The sequence below is a fragment of the Cyprinus carpio genome, chromosome A4 (assembly GCF_018340385.1).
Source record: "Cyprinus carpio isolate SPL01 chromosome A4, ASM1834038v1, whole genome shotgun sequence".
Taxonomy (NCBI): domain Eukaryota; kingdom Metazoa; phylum Chordata; class Actinopteri; order Cypriniformes; family Cyprinidae; genus Cyprinus; species Cyprinus carpio.
In genome coordinates this window covers 16,651,001-16,665,195 of record NC_056575.1, presented here as the reverse complement: position 1 = coordinate 16,665,195, position 14,195 = coordinate 16,651,001, and the positions used below count along the sequence as shown (strand labels likewise).

Genomic DNA, 14,195 nt, shown 5'->3' with positions numbered 1-14,195 from the left:
AATAACATTAACAATATCTTTTAACTATGCTGCAGATTATTGTATCTTTATTTTAAATGTATCAATTTCCTCAAAATAACTGTTTTTGCACCATGGTTTGCCCATAGGGAGTACTCAACGGGAAGTCTCATAAACTAACCTCTTCCCGTGTGTGCCTGTCTACCTCGACAGTGAGGAACAACTGTCCTGTTTGCCTGTCTGAGAGAAGTGCTGCATAGGACACCAACACAACTATGCTTCTCAGATGAAGTGCAGTTCATCTGTGGTGCTCTTTTTCCATAGGTATGCCTGACCATGTAATGTGTATGTGAGTGTCCTGCTCCTGTACTTACAAAATCTACTGTATAAATTGCATGCTGGTGCTACTCGTGTATTCATTTGTGGTTAAGTGTATGATGATTTATAACATACATTGAACACGTTGCATCCACTTAAGTTACAATGGATTATATTTCTCATAGTTATAATGTATTATAGGTCTCATATCTTGCCATTGCTTAAGATCTGCACAGTAACCTAGTACATCTTATTAGTGTTTTACTGTAAAATATAAAATACAAAGTCTTCATGAAAATATTCCAAAATACTTTAATGTGGTCTTATTATTTATCAGTGCTCTTTGTCTGCTTTAAGTTAAGTAACTTCACTGTACTTAAAGCAGGCAAAGACCACTTATAAATAATAAAAATGATAATAATAATTTTTCTCAAACAGCCATAAGATCATATCAGATGAATGTGTACACATTTGCTTTAAATGGTACCCTTTAGACAACTGATGATAAGTAACTCTGTGACTACATGTCAACTAGCAGTCATTAGAGTATTATTAGAATGTCTGGTAAATATATTGCTAACACTTTTTTGGAAGGTTCCCCAACAGACTACATTCTACTGACTATACTTTACTACTAAACCAAACCATACTAACATTAATCTAATGAAATTTAAAAAACAAAGAGTAGTAAAATGTAATTATATAAAAAGTTGCTTATAGTCAATAGACTAAAGGGGACCATCAAAATAAAATGTAATCTAATAATAATAATAATAATAATAATAATAATAAAAACTATCTTGTCCAGATCTTTAATAAACAATGTCAAGTTAATCCATTATAATTAGTGTAATAATTGTGTGTATATATATATATATATATATATATATATATATATATATATATATATATATATATATATATATATATATATATATACACACACACATTATTTTGTCTTGTGTCTTGCCTCTCTACAAACTTTTTGATAATTAGCTAATTCAACTTAAGGGGCCTTATAAATATACAGTATATTTCAAGAAACTAACACTTAAGGTACTCCACTTTTTCAGTTGTTTACAGACTAAAATACATTTTTCATTTATATTTAAGTGTAAATTCATTTCAATTTAAAATTGTTAAAGGGATACTCCACCCCAAAATGAAATTTTTTTCATTAATCACTTAGCCCCATGTCGTTCCAAACCCGTAAAAGCACAGTTCGTCTTCGGAACACAATTTAAGGTATTTTGGATGAAAACCGGGAGGCCTGTGACTGTCCCATAGACGGCCAAATAAATAACAGTGTCAAGGTCCATAAAAGGTACAAAATTCGTATTAACAACACTACAACCGCCATCAGACCTGCAATCTGGGTTATATGAAGCAACGGGAACACTTTTTGTAAGCGAAGAAAACAAAAATAACGACTTTATTCAACAATTCCTTTGTCAGCGGTCTCCTCTGTGTCTCTACACATCACCGTATGCTGTGTATGCTCTTCTGTATCATCCGTGCCACAAGGATGTGCAGTTTCTATGTGTATTTAGCTTTGATTTGAAAGAAAACTCAGCATCCTTGTGGCGCGGATGATACAGAAGAGCATACACAGTATATGGTGATATGGAGAGACACAGAGGAGACCGTTGACCGGCCTCCCGGTATACAGACATGGAGGTAAGTGATTAATGACAAAATTTTCATTTTGGGGTGGAGTATCCCTTTAACTCAAAGCAGGTATTACACACTTTGTAATTAACGTCTGATGCATTTATAAAACAAAAATCACAACTGAAAAAAAAAATGTTCCTGAGACTCAATATCTTTAACAACATGACATGTACAAACATTACTACAAACTAACCCACCAGGGATTATTGGGGGCTGAAACTGCAGCCTCCGCTAGATCATCCAAACTCGGTAAGGTGGCGCTGTTACAAAAGAACAGGGTCCTAGAAATGAGCGCGGTGCTGAAACTGCAGCCTCCAGATGTGCAGGAACACCCTTCTCCAGACCTCCGTGAAACATGCCAGGTCGCATACTAGATACTCGAAATTATTAAAAGGGAATCGAAAGGTGATACAGAATAACAAATAAATAACAATAAAGATTAACAACCTAAAGATTCAAACGTCAAATTAAATTTCAAACGGACGTCGTGACGTGATAGCGCGTCTGGCCACAGTTGGTGATGTCATTCGTATGCGACCTCACACTTTATGGTAACGTACCATGTTATGCTAACCGACGGTGCAACACGACCAGTGGATTAATTTTTCCTTAAAGGTGTGTGTCTAAGTTTATATATTTGACAGTTAAAATGCGTTAGTGATTTAAGGTAGGACACTAACCATTTAATCTATTTATATGATACAGTGTTCGTTACAAGCCGCCTGGAAGCGAATGCTAAATGTGTAAATAGTAGCATTACTTGACTGTAAGCATAATCTTTATCATTTTTAGAACAGAAGTTCTAGTAGCAGGTAAAGTTAGATTGTGATTTAATGTTTAAAATGTACATGTACGCTAATTTACTTATTTTGTGGATACGCTAGCTTTTGTTACATAATTACGTTTCGTGTGTGTGTGTGTGTATTTCAGATTTTCTGGTTGGGAAGGGGGTAAAATGTCTTTATATGATGATCTGGGGGTCGCTACCAGCGACACCAAAACAGAAGGATGGTCTAAAAACTTCAAACTGCTTCAGTCTCAGTTGAAAGTGAAGAAAGCTACACTGACACAAGCGAAGGTGGGTCAATGTTTATGTAATGCCTGACAATGATAATGCAGTCTTATTAATCCACAGAAAATTATTACAGAACTGATCTGTTATGATCTGATCTGATTACAGAAATTGATCTGTGTGAGTGATGTCTATATAGTTTATTTTACATAATTATCAAGTAGTCAAAATCACTGGAAAAAAAGTTATGGTTTATCAAAAGGTGTGAGAACCGACAAATGAATCTGACTTCTTTCGCAGACTCAGAGGATGAGACAATCCAATGTTCTAGCTCCGGTTGTTGATCTGAAGAGAGGAAGTGCTGTAGATGACAGACAGATCTCTGATACACCTCCACACATTGCTGCAGGGATGAAGGTAAACATTGCGTATGCTACTGTCTGAATGTTTTCGATAATCACAATTTTCTTTATCTTAGCAGAAAGTTCATCATGCTCTTATAATGTTGGCATCACAGTATTTAATCTGTAAAAACCACAACCCTTCCACACGGCAGTATTTTAACATAAAAACGAATGAGGATTTCACACTAAGTGGCTCATTAAATTTTTCTTTGACTGTGTGTGTCTGTTAGGACTCGACATCAGTTGGGTTTTCATCCGGAGATGTGCTGATTCCTTTGGCTGATGAGTATGACCCCATGTTTCCCAACGACTATGAGAAAGTGGTCAAGAGACACAGAGAAGAACGACAAAGACAGAGAGAACAGGAGCGACAGAAAGAGATTGAGGAGAGAGAGAAGTATGCATCCATGGTTTTCCATTCATTTGTTTCAGTATTTGGTATTTCTGTTATTGGATGGATGAACTATAGATTTTTTGGATGACTGATGCCAATATCTTAGAGTAGTATATGATATCAGTATTTTGTTTAATGATAGTAAAAAACACAATCATGACAATTACATTAAAAATTTATTTTTACATAATGCACACTTGCTGAACATTTTAAAAGTTTTTAGTACAAAAAAAGAGAGGACATAAAATGGAAATTTTTGCCTCTTCAGACACATCAATGTACACTTAAAAAAATACTAATTTTTTTAAAGAAGTCTCTTATGCTGACCTAGGCTGTATTAGTTGGCTCAAAATACAGTAATAACAGTAATATTATTATATGATGTTACAAATATCTATTGAACTTTCTATTCATCAAAGAATCCTGGAAAAAAACAAAACAGTTTTTATACAGCATAACAGTTTCCACATAGATATTAAGCAGCAAAAACTGTTTTTCTTCATTGATGATAATAAGAAAATGTATTAATAATTGAGCACCAATAATAATTAATAATAACAGAGCACCAGATCAGCATATTAGAATGATTTCAGCAGAATCATTGATTGACAATGAAGATAAAAATTCAGCTTTGCCATGACAGGAATAAATTACATTTAAAAAAAAAGGTTCACATAGAGAACAGTTGTTTTAAATTGTAATAATATTTCACAATACTACTGTTTTTACTATATTTTTAATCAAATAAATAAAGCCTCTGTGCGCTAAAGAGGCTTAAAATGATTCCAAACTCATGACAGGGAGTATATGCGTGAGCCGCATGGATTGGTGTTGTTTTGTTAAATTGTTTTGTAAAACTGTGTGTTAGGAAGCGTAAAGAGAGACATGAAGGAGGGGGAGCACCAAGTGGATTTTCACGTTTCCCAACAGAAGGCGAATCAGACGAGGAGGAGGAGTATGAGAGAGAAAAGAAGAAGAGGAGTGAGCGCCCTTCGAAACATTTCTTTATTCCTCCTTTCTGTCTTTCTATCTCACTTCCCTAAATCATGTCGGTATATAATGACACTTGTGATTGAATCCGAGATGTTAATACCAGGTGTAAATAGGGCAGTTGATTTGATCGTCAGTCTTGTTATAAGATATTATTTGTGTTTCACACAGGTATAGGTGGAGCTGCCATCGCCCCTCCGACATCACTAGTGGAGCGAGACTGTAAGTAAATCTCACTGACCTTTAAAAATCGTTCACCATATCTGAAATCATTATATGCTGTTGATTTTGTGTGCTGTTGATTCGTCTCTGTAGCTTTACACAGTCTTAAATATATGTGAGTGAATAACTTAAAACGGTTTGTTTGTTTGTCATGATAGCATCATATTCATATGATGAAGATGGTCGGCAGAGGTCGAAGGCAGCAATCCCACCTCCAATTTTTGATGATTCTGATAGACCACGATCTCCCCCGGGACCAACTAATTCATTCCTGGCCAATATGGGGTAAGAGAGCCGTTCCAATACATAAACCTGCACTCTTAAATGAAGTCATTGTTGTTTCTAGATACAGAATGTTGTTTTTGGCTGAATAGTGTTAATTGGGTTTCGGTTGCATCTTTAACAAATAAATTCAGAATTCCAGAGAGTTTGGATTCATTGATGATATTTATTTGAGTACTGTAGGTTTTAAATGTTACCTCAGATATGGAGATTGAGGGGAATTTTTTAGATTTAATTGTTTTTTGTTTTTTTTTATGTAACTAAAACATTATAAAGAAGTGTTTTGAAAGACAGAATAAAAACTTGAGTTTGAAGCATTAGATGTGAGTTCGATCAGCTGTACACTACACAAACAACATTTTGTCTGAGGGTATCAGTTATATGTCATTAATTTAGCAAAGTCCGATGCTTCTCTGTGTGTGTTTTTCAGTGGTACTGTGGCTCATAAAATCATGCAGAAGTATGGATTCCGAGATGGACAGGGCTTGGGGAAACACGAGCAGGGGTTGAGCACGGCGCTCTCAGTGGAGAAAACCAGCAAGCGCGGGGGAAAGATTATTATTGGAGACTCAACGGAAAAGAGTGAGATCATGCACACACAGACAGACACGCAAGCAAGCAAACCCACACATCACACGTCCAAAATAAACATTCTCATTTTTTTTTTCTTGTTGATTTATATTGTTATTTTTAAGTATCCTGTTTGTTTTCAACATCATGTTTTGTCATTTGCACAACCATGTACCCACTGTGTGAGTGTATTCTTTTATTCATTTGAATGTGTGTGTATGTTTCAGCATCAGGATCCAGTCAGAATGTGGCTGATCCACATGGCTCTAATTCAGGTTTGACTTTATTTTATTTCCTGTTTCCCATACAAGTCATTTATTTTTAATATAAGTTTGCATCTGTATGTGATCACCCACATGTGCCCTATTAGTCATTAGAAACCCGAAACTATACACATTTGTGTCTGTTGTGCAAACAGTGGCAACCGTAACGTGGCAAACAGATGTTACAGTAAATAATGTTGTTTTCATTAATGCTGTTAGCAGTATAAAGTTGTTCTTGCTGGTATGTGAAGCTGTATGTTGTGATTTAAATAGAAATGTGCTGTTCGTTTTATAGCGGATGCCTCAAAGAAAAGTGAGACCAACCCTCTTACAGAGATTCTCAAGTGTCCTACAAAGGTGGTTTTGCTCCGGGTAAGCGGTGTTTTTTTCTAGCTCTTTCTTTCTACTTTTAAAGACATCATTTTTAATGAAATAGAACTTCATAAATGTGATTAGACTGCCAGTTGATTTCATTAGAGATGATAGATCTCATTCAAATGTCATTCAATTAAAAAAAAAAAAAGATTTAAAAATGGACTAAGTATTTACAGTCACTTTTATATGTACACTCTTTATGTTGAAGCATTAAAAAGCATAGAAATGCATGACTTTTTTGACACTTTCTGTGCTGTTTTTGCACGTAGTCCCAGTTCATTTGTGCTTCTTTTGAGAGGATTTTACATGAGAAGCAGCTGATATTCACATCTGCACATAAAAACTGTCTGTGTGTGTAGAACATGGTTGGAAGGGGAGAAGTGGATGAAGACCTGGAAGCTGAGACTAAGGAGGAGTGTGAGAAGTATGGGAAAGTCACCAAGTGTGTCATCTTTGAGGTGAGCGTTACATCAAAGGTGTATCACATGCCGCTGAAAGTTTCCTGCTCGTGTATGCGATAATATCTGTCGCTGACATCAAACCGGTGCGTCTCGTTTGTGTTTTCAGATCTCTGGTGTTTCTGACGAGGAGGCTGTCCGCATTTTCCTGGAGTTCGAACGAGTCGAATCAGCCATTAAAGGTGAGTGGTTTAAAAACAAACTTGAAGAGTGTGTGTGCAGGTGGTCTTTTTTTTGTTTTTTTTTTTGAAGCGCCCCAGATCTCACTTAATAAAGCAGGTAAGTGTGTGAAGGCCGTCCCTCAGGTGTTACATCACCTGGCTGGTTACATCACTTCCTCTAGGGATGGCAGACCAAACCAGTTTTCACTCACTTCATTTTAAAAACTAACTGAAATATTAACAAGTTGGATATTAATTCATCCGTCAAAACATTTTTATCCTCAACAAGGACAGCATATTAGATTAATAACTTGATTTGTGAGTTCTTATCATATTGTGTTGTGAAATATATATACATATATTTTCCTAATTATTATTCCTGGAAAAGAACAAGGCAAATCTACTTGAGATTGAATTAACGTCATCATGTATCTGGAGCAGTTCATACATAGGACTGACAATGAAAATGACACACTTTGCCTTCCTTTGGGATAAAAATAAAGTTCAGCTCAGATACTTTTTATTAAATAACAACAGTGCAAAACTGCACCATTTGGGAGAAGCATTCATATTTACAGAGACAGTGGCCTCAAAAAGTATTTGAACACTTTAACCAAGCTGTCTGTCATAGTAATAGATAAAAATAGTGATTTAAGTTAACATAAGCACACTTTTTAAGAAAAAAATAGAGATTTGTGGGTTTATTATTATTATAAAGCAATAGATATACATTTCAAAATGAAGACAAATAGTATTTGGAAATTCACAACAGCAAAACTGGTGGAAGCAATGGTTTGGTGTTAGTTTGGGACAGACCTTCTCATTGTTTAACCCATGGACGATGCTGTGTTCAGGGAAAGCTCTTTTAAAATAATCATATTTTTCATATTCTGCAGCTGAAAAGACAATTTTGGTCTCCAAATATTTTGGGGGGTTGGAAAGATTTATTAAATGTTTTTTAAAAGAAGTCACCAAAGTTGCATTAATTTAATCAAAAACAGTAAAATTCTATTATTGTGAAATATTATTATAATTGTTTTCTATTTTAATATGGTTTAAAATCTAATATGCTGATTTGCTGCTTAAGAAACATTTTTTATATAACAGTGTTGAAATCAAATGTGCTGCTTTTTTTGGAAACTATGATATAAGAACAGCATTTATTTGAAATTGAAATCTTTTGAACCATTATACGATCGATTTAATATGCCTTTGCCAAATGAAAGTATTGAATTAGTGCTTAAAATAAAATAGTAGTAAAAAAATTGTGGCAGAACCAGTGGTGCTTGTCTATCCAGAAACAGATGGAGGAGAAACCTGTTCAAATACACTTATCATTTTTGTAATTCTGCAGCAAGAATTACATATTTTAGAACTACAAATACTGTAAACCAGACATCTGGTAACAAAGCAAGCCTGAAAAACCACTCTGAATCTGGCATCACTTTTTCACTTTTCAGGGTTGTGCTGAAGTTTTAAGAATGCAACAAAGCAAACAAATAAATTGCATAGCAGTTCGTTAGGAAGGCTTTTGTTAGGGATATGTTTAGACAGGAGGATTTTTAGATGAGTTGTGTGTTGCCATGACCCTAAGGTTTTTCTTTTTTTAAGAATAGGTATGTTTTTGATCATAGATCATTATTAAAAACCCACTTTCGTATTTTAAAATGGCAAAAAAAGAATCGCACTCTGGTGAGATCACATGGGGGAAAACGAAACCAAACGAGATATTTTAATGCAAAGATACAGAATAGGAAATGAGCTTATATCCTGGCAGCTTTTATGTTGAGACAAAGATCTGTATCTTACTTTGAGGAAATGCCTTAGGTGAATGTGTAATGCTTTTAGGACAGCGCTATCAACTGGTCATAAGTTATAAATCATGGTAAATTTATTCATAGCAATTCTGTTCTGTTGTGCTCATAGCCTCATAATTGCAACTTTATTGGAAATTTTTGTATTATTTTATGATGTATTATGACAAGTATTAAATGTTAAATATTACATTTATGTATTATTTTGTGTACAATTTTATATATTAAATATTAGATTTATTACCATTACCATGTGTGTCCTGAAGCAATGTAATTTTATATTTACAATTTAATGACATTCAGATCTAGTAGTGTTTTTTTTTTTAAATTTCATCATAACCGTGCTGTTGTTTTTGTCCTCCTCAGCTGTGGTGGATCTGAATGGGCGGTACTTTGGAGGTCGTGTGGTGAAGGCCTGTTTTTATAACTTGGATAGGTTCCGTGTTTTAGACCTGGGAGACCAGGTGTGAGTGGGAGACCCAGTCCTGCACAACCAGGAAAGAGTAAACACCAGGAGGAAGTCATTTGTCTTTCTGTAAATAGCATGTGTCATTTTATACACCCTTGTAAAACATTAGCTTACGTGCCCCTTTTCTGCATATGTTTTGTAATGAAGATTTCATTTGCTCTTTTGTTAATTGCTTCTAGTCTCTCTCTTACATCACAGTTAGAAAAATCCTTTTGTCCTTGTGAAGAAGAACCCAGAAATAAAAACGTTTAGTGTTCTGTTTTAAAGGTAAAATATGGGAACAGACTTTTTCATATATCAGTTTAACATGCAGAGCCTTGTGGGTTTACTTCCTGATGAATGAGCAATGTGATGCTTTCAAAACACGGTTTAACCAATGGCGTGCGTTTGCGGTGGGACTATTTGTTTAGCTGAACAAAGAAAGATAAGAAAAGGGTTGTTGGTATTGAAAACTGGTCTTCTCCAGTAGTTACTACATGGTTTTGAAGAAGATAAATGTACACACTGATGTTGAATGGGGTGATGATGATGGTAATGAATGAGTCCTGGTTCGTGATTTATATAATCAGACACACATGTCCCTATGCGACTCTCTAGAAAGTAGGAAACCTACATTCTTCTATTGTGACATAACAGCGACTCCCACGAGCCCTTACTCTCTGATCCACACACTATTGATAGACTTAAAGAATTATACTTTTTCGTAATGTGTGTCTTGACCTGAGCAGAAATTGGGTTCTGTGTGTTACAAAATAAAAGGTGAACAGGTTTTCAAAAGCATATCTGCAGGATATTTCCTCATGCATCGCTTAAATAATATTTCGTCTTTTACTAGATGATTCTGCATGTAATATGTATGATATGTATGTGAAATGTGTGTGGATATGTGTTGGACTGGGTCAGTGATGGTGCCATGTTCTGGTTTGGTGAGAGAGACGCACTTACGCAAGACGAAGGTGCTGGGGAATGAAGGAAAGAATAGACTGAACTCCATGAGGAATCGTTTAAACAGAACAGATCCTCATCAGATGAATATTATATGAACAGAGTGTCTGAAAAATGGCAGAAAGGGGTTGAGCTGTTACGGATTTAAAATAAACCCCTCGTCATATTTGTGATATGGACATAAAGAATACCTTAAATCGTGCAGCTTGTTGAAGCAAGATATACTATTTCTGAACAAGATATACTATTTTTTTATACATGTTAAAATATCTTAAATCTGTCTCTCTCTCTCTCTATATATATATATGTATATAAAGTAAGAAGCTCCACCACTAAGCCTACCTCAGCGGGGTGAGAGCAGATTGTTTGAAAACATACAAATGAGTGTACAAATGAATATATGAATTAGCAAAAAACAGTTACGAATTGCCATTAAAATTATGTTGGAAAAATCCTCTAGACTTGAATTGTAGGAGGGACTAGACTTGAGCCGTATGTATGCTGTAGAGCAGTGTTTCTCAGTCAGGGCCCACTAGGGGGCCTTAGCAAACTTCTACAAACAGCAAAGTACTTAAGTGTCTTAAAAGTATTTAAAACCAGAAAAATCAAGCTTTAAAATAAGCTAGAACAAATATATATATATATATTTAAAATTTATATTCGCCCCTTTTTTTCTTTAAAGAACCAGGGTTTCCACAATCTTGGAAAACTTAAAATCAATTTTAATGATAAAATTTTAATTTGTAGACCTGGAAAAGTCATGTAAATTAATAATAATAATTTTAAAAAGCTAAACCTCCAATAGCATTTTTATAATGAATATTGACTTTTTTTCTTTTCTTTTTTTTTTTTAGTTAAGCCAATGTCTGTAAAAAAAAAAAAAAAAAAATTAAAATACTTTTCCTTAACCCTTAAGGCTCTGAACAGATTTTAAAAACTAGGCATCATAAACTTGCCGCCTTTTTAAATGGTTACAGAAAAAAAAAAGACTGGAATTACACAAAACCACAGAAATATGTGCCTCGTTGCTAGAAGATTAATGTGTTCTAATCAGCTCAAAATATTAAACATTTGATAGCCTGCAACTGAATGCATTCATAGCCTGAAGATAAAAGAGTCTGAGCCAATCATACTCTACATGATTTCTGTTTTCTGTATATCATGATTTCTCAACTCATCCTAGTGTATGTGTGTGGGGAAATAATCGATATTTACAGTTGTGGGGGTTTATGCAGTTTTATGATATACTATTTTAGATTTGGTGGTTTATTGTTAGGTTTGCCCAAAGGCCTAATTTAAATGGATAAGTTCACCCACATGTTGTTCCAAACTTGTATGCATTTCTTTCTTCAGTTGGAAACAAAAGATGGTTTGGACCCCATTTACTTTCATTGTATGGACAAAACAGTTTTTTAAACAATGTCTTTTGTGTTCCACAGATAAAATAAAGTCATAAACGTTTGGAACAACACGAGGGTGAGTAAATTGTGGGTGAACTCTCCCTTTGATTTAGTCTTGAGTCTCGCCTTCATACGGCCGTCAACAGATGTGTGACCGTTACCTCCGTTAGGAAGGTGTAGTTTAGTTTGAATTGCTCTGACTGTGCTTGTACGTATGGTGTGAGACGAGAGGTTGGGTTGCCAGTTTCATTTACAGTAAACAGTACATCAGAACTCTAGTCTGGACAGTGTTTATCGAAAATGACTCCCTGCAATTTAACTTGTGAAATTAATTTATGATCTATGACTATTTTAATGGCCCTACAGTCCATAAAAACACACCTAAAGGATACAGCTTACATTAATATGCACCAAACTATCATGCAGGTTCTTTTATATGTAGTAACACAATGTACATTTTCTCAAAGGTTTAGTAAGAAACCGATTCCTGAAAGGTCCATTCATTACTCACTGGCTCAGAACATTAAAAAGTGTGTGACTGTGTACACTTCACTGTGTGTGTGTGTGTGTGTGTGTGTGTGTGTGTGTGTGTGTTGTGGTCTATTCCTGGTTTTGATATCTTATCCCACTTCAGGATCACTTGCCTTTCTCACTCAACAGTCAGTCAACACTTTATGCTAACAGTGTGTATCACAACAACCATGTGTACTGTTTAGTGTTTGCTCTAGGGTCTTATTTCCTATTGTAGGTGTTTGTTTGTTTGTTCTTGTTCAGATGCATGAAGCAATCCGTATTTCCACATCTTTTAACAGGAAGCGTGTTCTACAATGTGTGTTTTGTAAGCAAGTTAAATAGAAGATCTAGCAGTGCACTTCACTAAAAAGCCATTGACGTTTCGTATGCCAGTCAGTAACCCAAATACCAGGATCTCTGTCCCAAAACCGGTTTGAGATTTCCGAGAGATTTCTAATTTTCTAATGAAACTTGAAAAATAAGCTGTTCGGCGTGCTTGTTCCACCCAATCTCATGAGAAAACAGAACTGTTTGCAGTTGTGCACAAATTTGTATGATGTGATTCATATGGAAATAGGATTTTTATTTAAAAAAAAAAAATGCAAAAATACATCCCTAGCCCTCATGGGGCGAGAGCAGATTATATAAAAATGTAAAGTCATATAAATTTGCGACAAATTTGCTGTGCAGTTGCAAAGAGCGTTGTTAGAGCGTTGCTATATGGTTGCTAAGATGTTCAGAGTGGTTATTGGAGCTTTGCTGTGTGATTTATAGCGTGATCTGGTGGGTTTAGGTGCTTACTAACTGTCCCACCTCCAAGCCTCTAGATAATTATTTGGGGGCTTCAGTGTTAAACTATAGCCTGCTTCTCGACAATCAGATGAAAATTGCAAGTTAGGAGAGTCATTTTTTTTTAAGAAAAGTAATAGCATATCCATCCCGATCACATGATTCGGAAAGGTAAAATTAAAAACAAAACAAAAAAACTCTGTTTTACAAGGTGGCTGTTTCATATGAATTCGAATGATAAAATCGCGGGTTACGGATTGGAATGAGAGTGTTTCAGACCTCTCCTCAAAAAGCCATATGAATACTTTATCATTAATGTCCACAAAACAAAGGTAAGGGTTACATGTTTAAGTGAAATACTAAGATTTTGTAAAGGTTTTTTTTTTTATTTATTTATTTTTATTTTTAACAGTAGTACCATCTGCTTGCCTTAAAAACACTATGCGAATAAGTCTAAGGCGTGTATACATATTTTAGAATGATAGTCATTTCAGCTCACCCGGAGGGTCCCGCAAATCAAATATCAGCCAACTAAAAAAAAAAGAAAAGAAACCTCTTGAGAGCTGAGACAGACAGCTTTCTGGGACTGAGTCAGCGCTGCAGCCGGCGGGAAACAGGTTCACTGTGCATTAACAAAGACTTGAAAGAGTGGGAAAGTGATACCTGGAATCACGAGAAGCGTGAGAAAAACAAAACCGTTCTCTTATGACTCGCAACTAACTTGCTTTCTCTGGGTGTCACGTGTCTGTGTGAGAAGGGATGAATAGAATGATTTCTTTTCTGATCACCTTCAGATGTCTAGTGAAATATTGGTCGGTAAGAGAAACAAAGAGCTGCCACGTGAGAACTAGCCAAAATAAGTCATTTTCCTTGTAACGATGCGTGTGATATTTTCTGGACAGAGAAGGTGCGAGGGTGGTAGAGTGATGTCACGCCCTCGGTTTTCATCCTGTACGTGCAGATGTGAGAGTCAGCATTGCCCTGCAGAGCTCAAAACCAACAAAGGCTTAAATAAAGGAATACATGCACATATTCCCTCATTCTTTTACTCAGTATAGCTATTTATATTCTAAATAAAACAATGCAATAAGACGAAAAAGGACAGAATAAACAAAAAACAAAAAAACTGACAAAAACAAAAAGTGCAAAAAACTAAACAAACACTAAATAGCATAACGTTAAATTCA

At 35.2% G+C, this 14,195-nt stretch overlaps 1 protein-coding gene across 2 annotated transcripts; it reads left to right on the top strand.

Annotated features, from left to right (window-relative positions):
• The first annotated feature begins 260 nt into the window (after nt 1–260).
• Nucleotides 261–10,141, top strand: LOC109061502 (splicing factor 45). Of its 2 annotated transcripts, XM_042743099.1 has the most exons (13): nt 2,409–2,562; nt 2,878–3,025; nt 3,260–3,376; nt 3,594–3,760; nt 4,626–4,738; nt 4,919–4,969; nt 5,128–5,254; nt 5,682–5,833; nt 6,049–6,096; nt 6,380–6,456; nt 6,819–6,917; nt 7,027–7,099; nt 9,259–10,141. In XM_042743099.1, the coding sequence occupies exons 2-13, from the start codon at nt 2,903–2,905 to the stop codon at nt 9,360–9,362; spliced, it is 1,251 nt and encodes a 416-aa protein (XP_042599033.1). In that variant the 5' UTR covers nt 2,409–2,562; nt 2,878–2,902; the 3' UTR covers nt 9,363–10,141. The 2 variants fall into 2 exon arrangements, with proteins under 2 accessions (XP_042599027.1, XP_042599033.1); XM_042743093.1 differs by lacking the exons at nt 2,409–2,562; nt 6,049–6,096 and adding an exon at nt 261–282.
• The last annotated feature ends 4,054 nt before the right edge of the window (nt 10,142–14,195 follow it).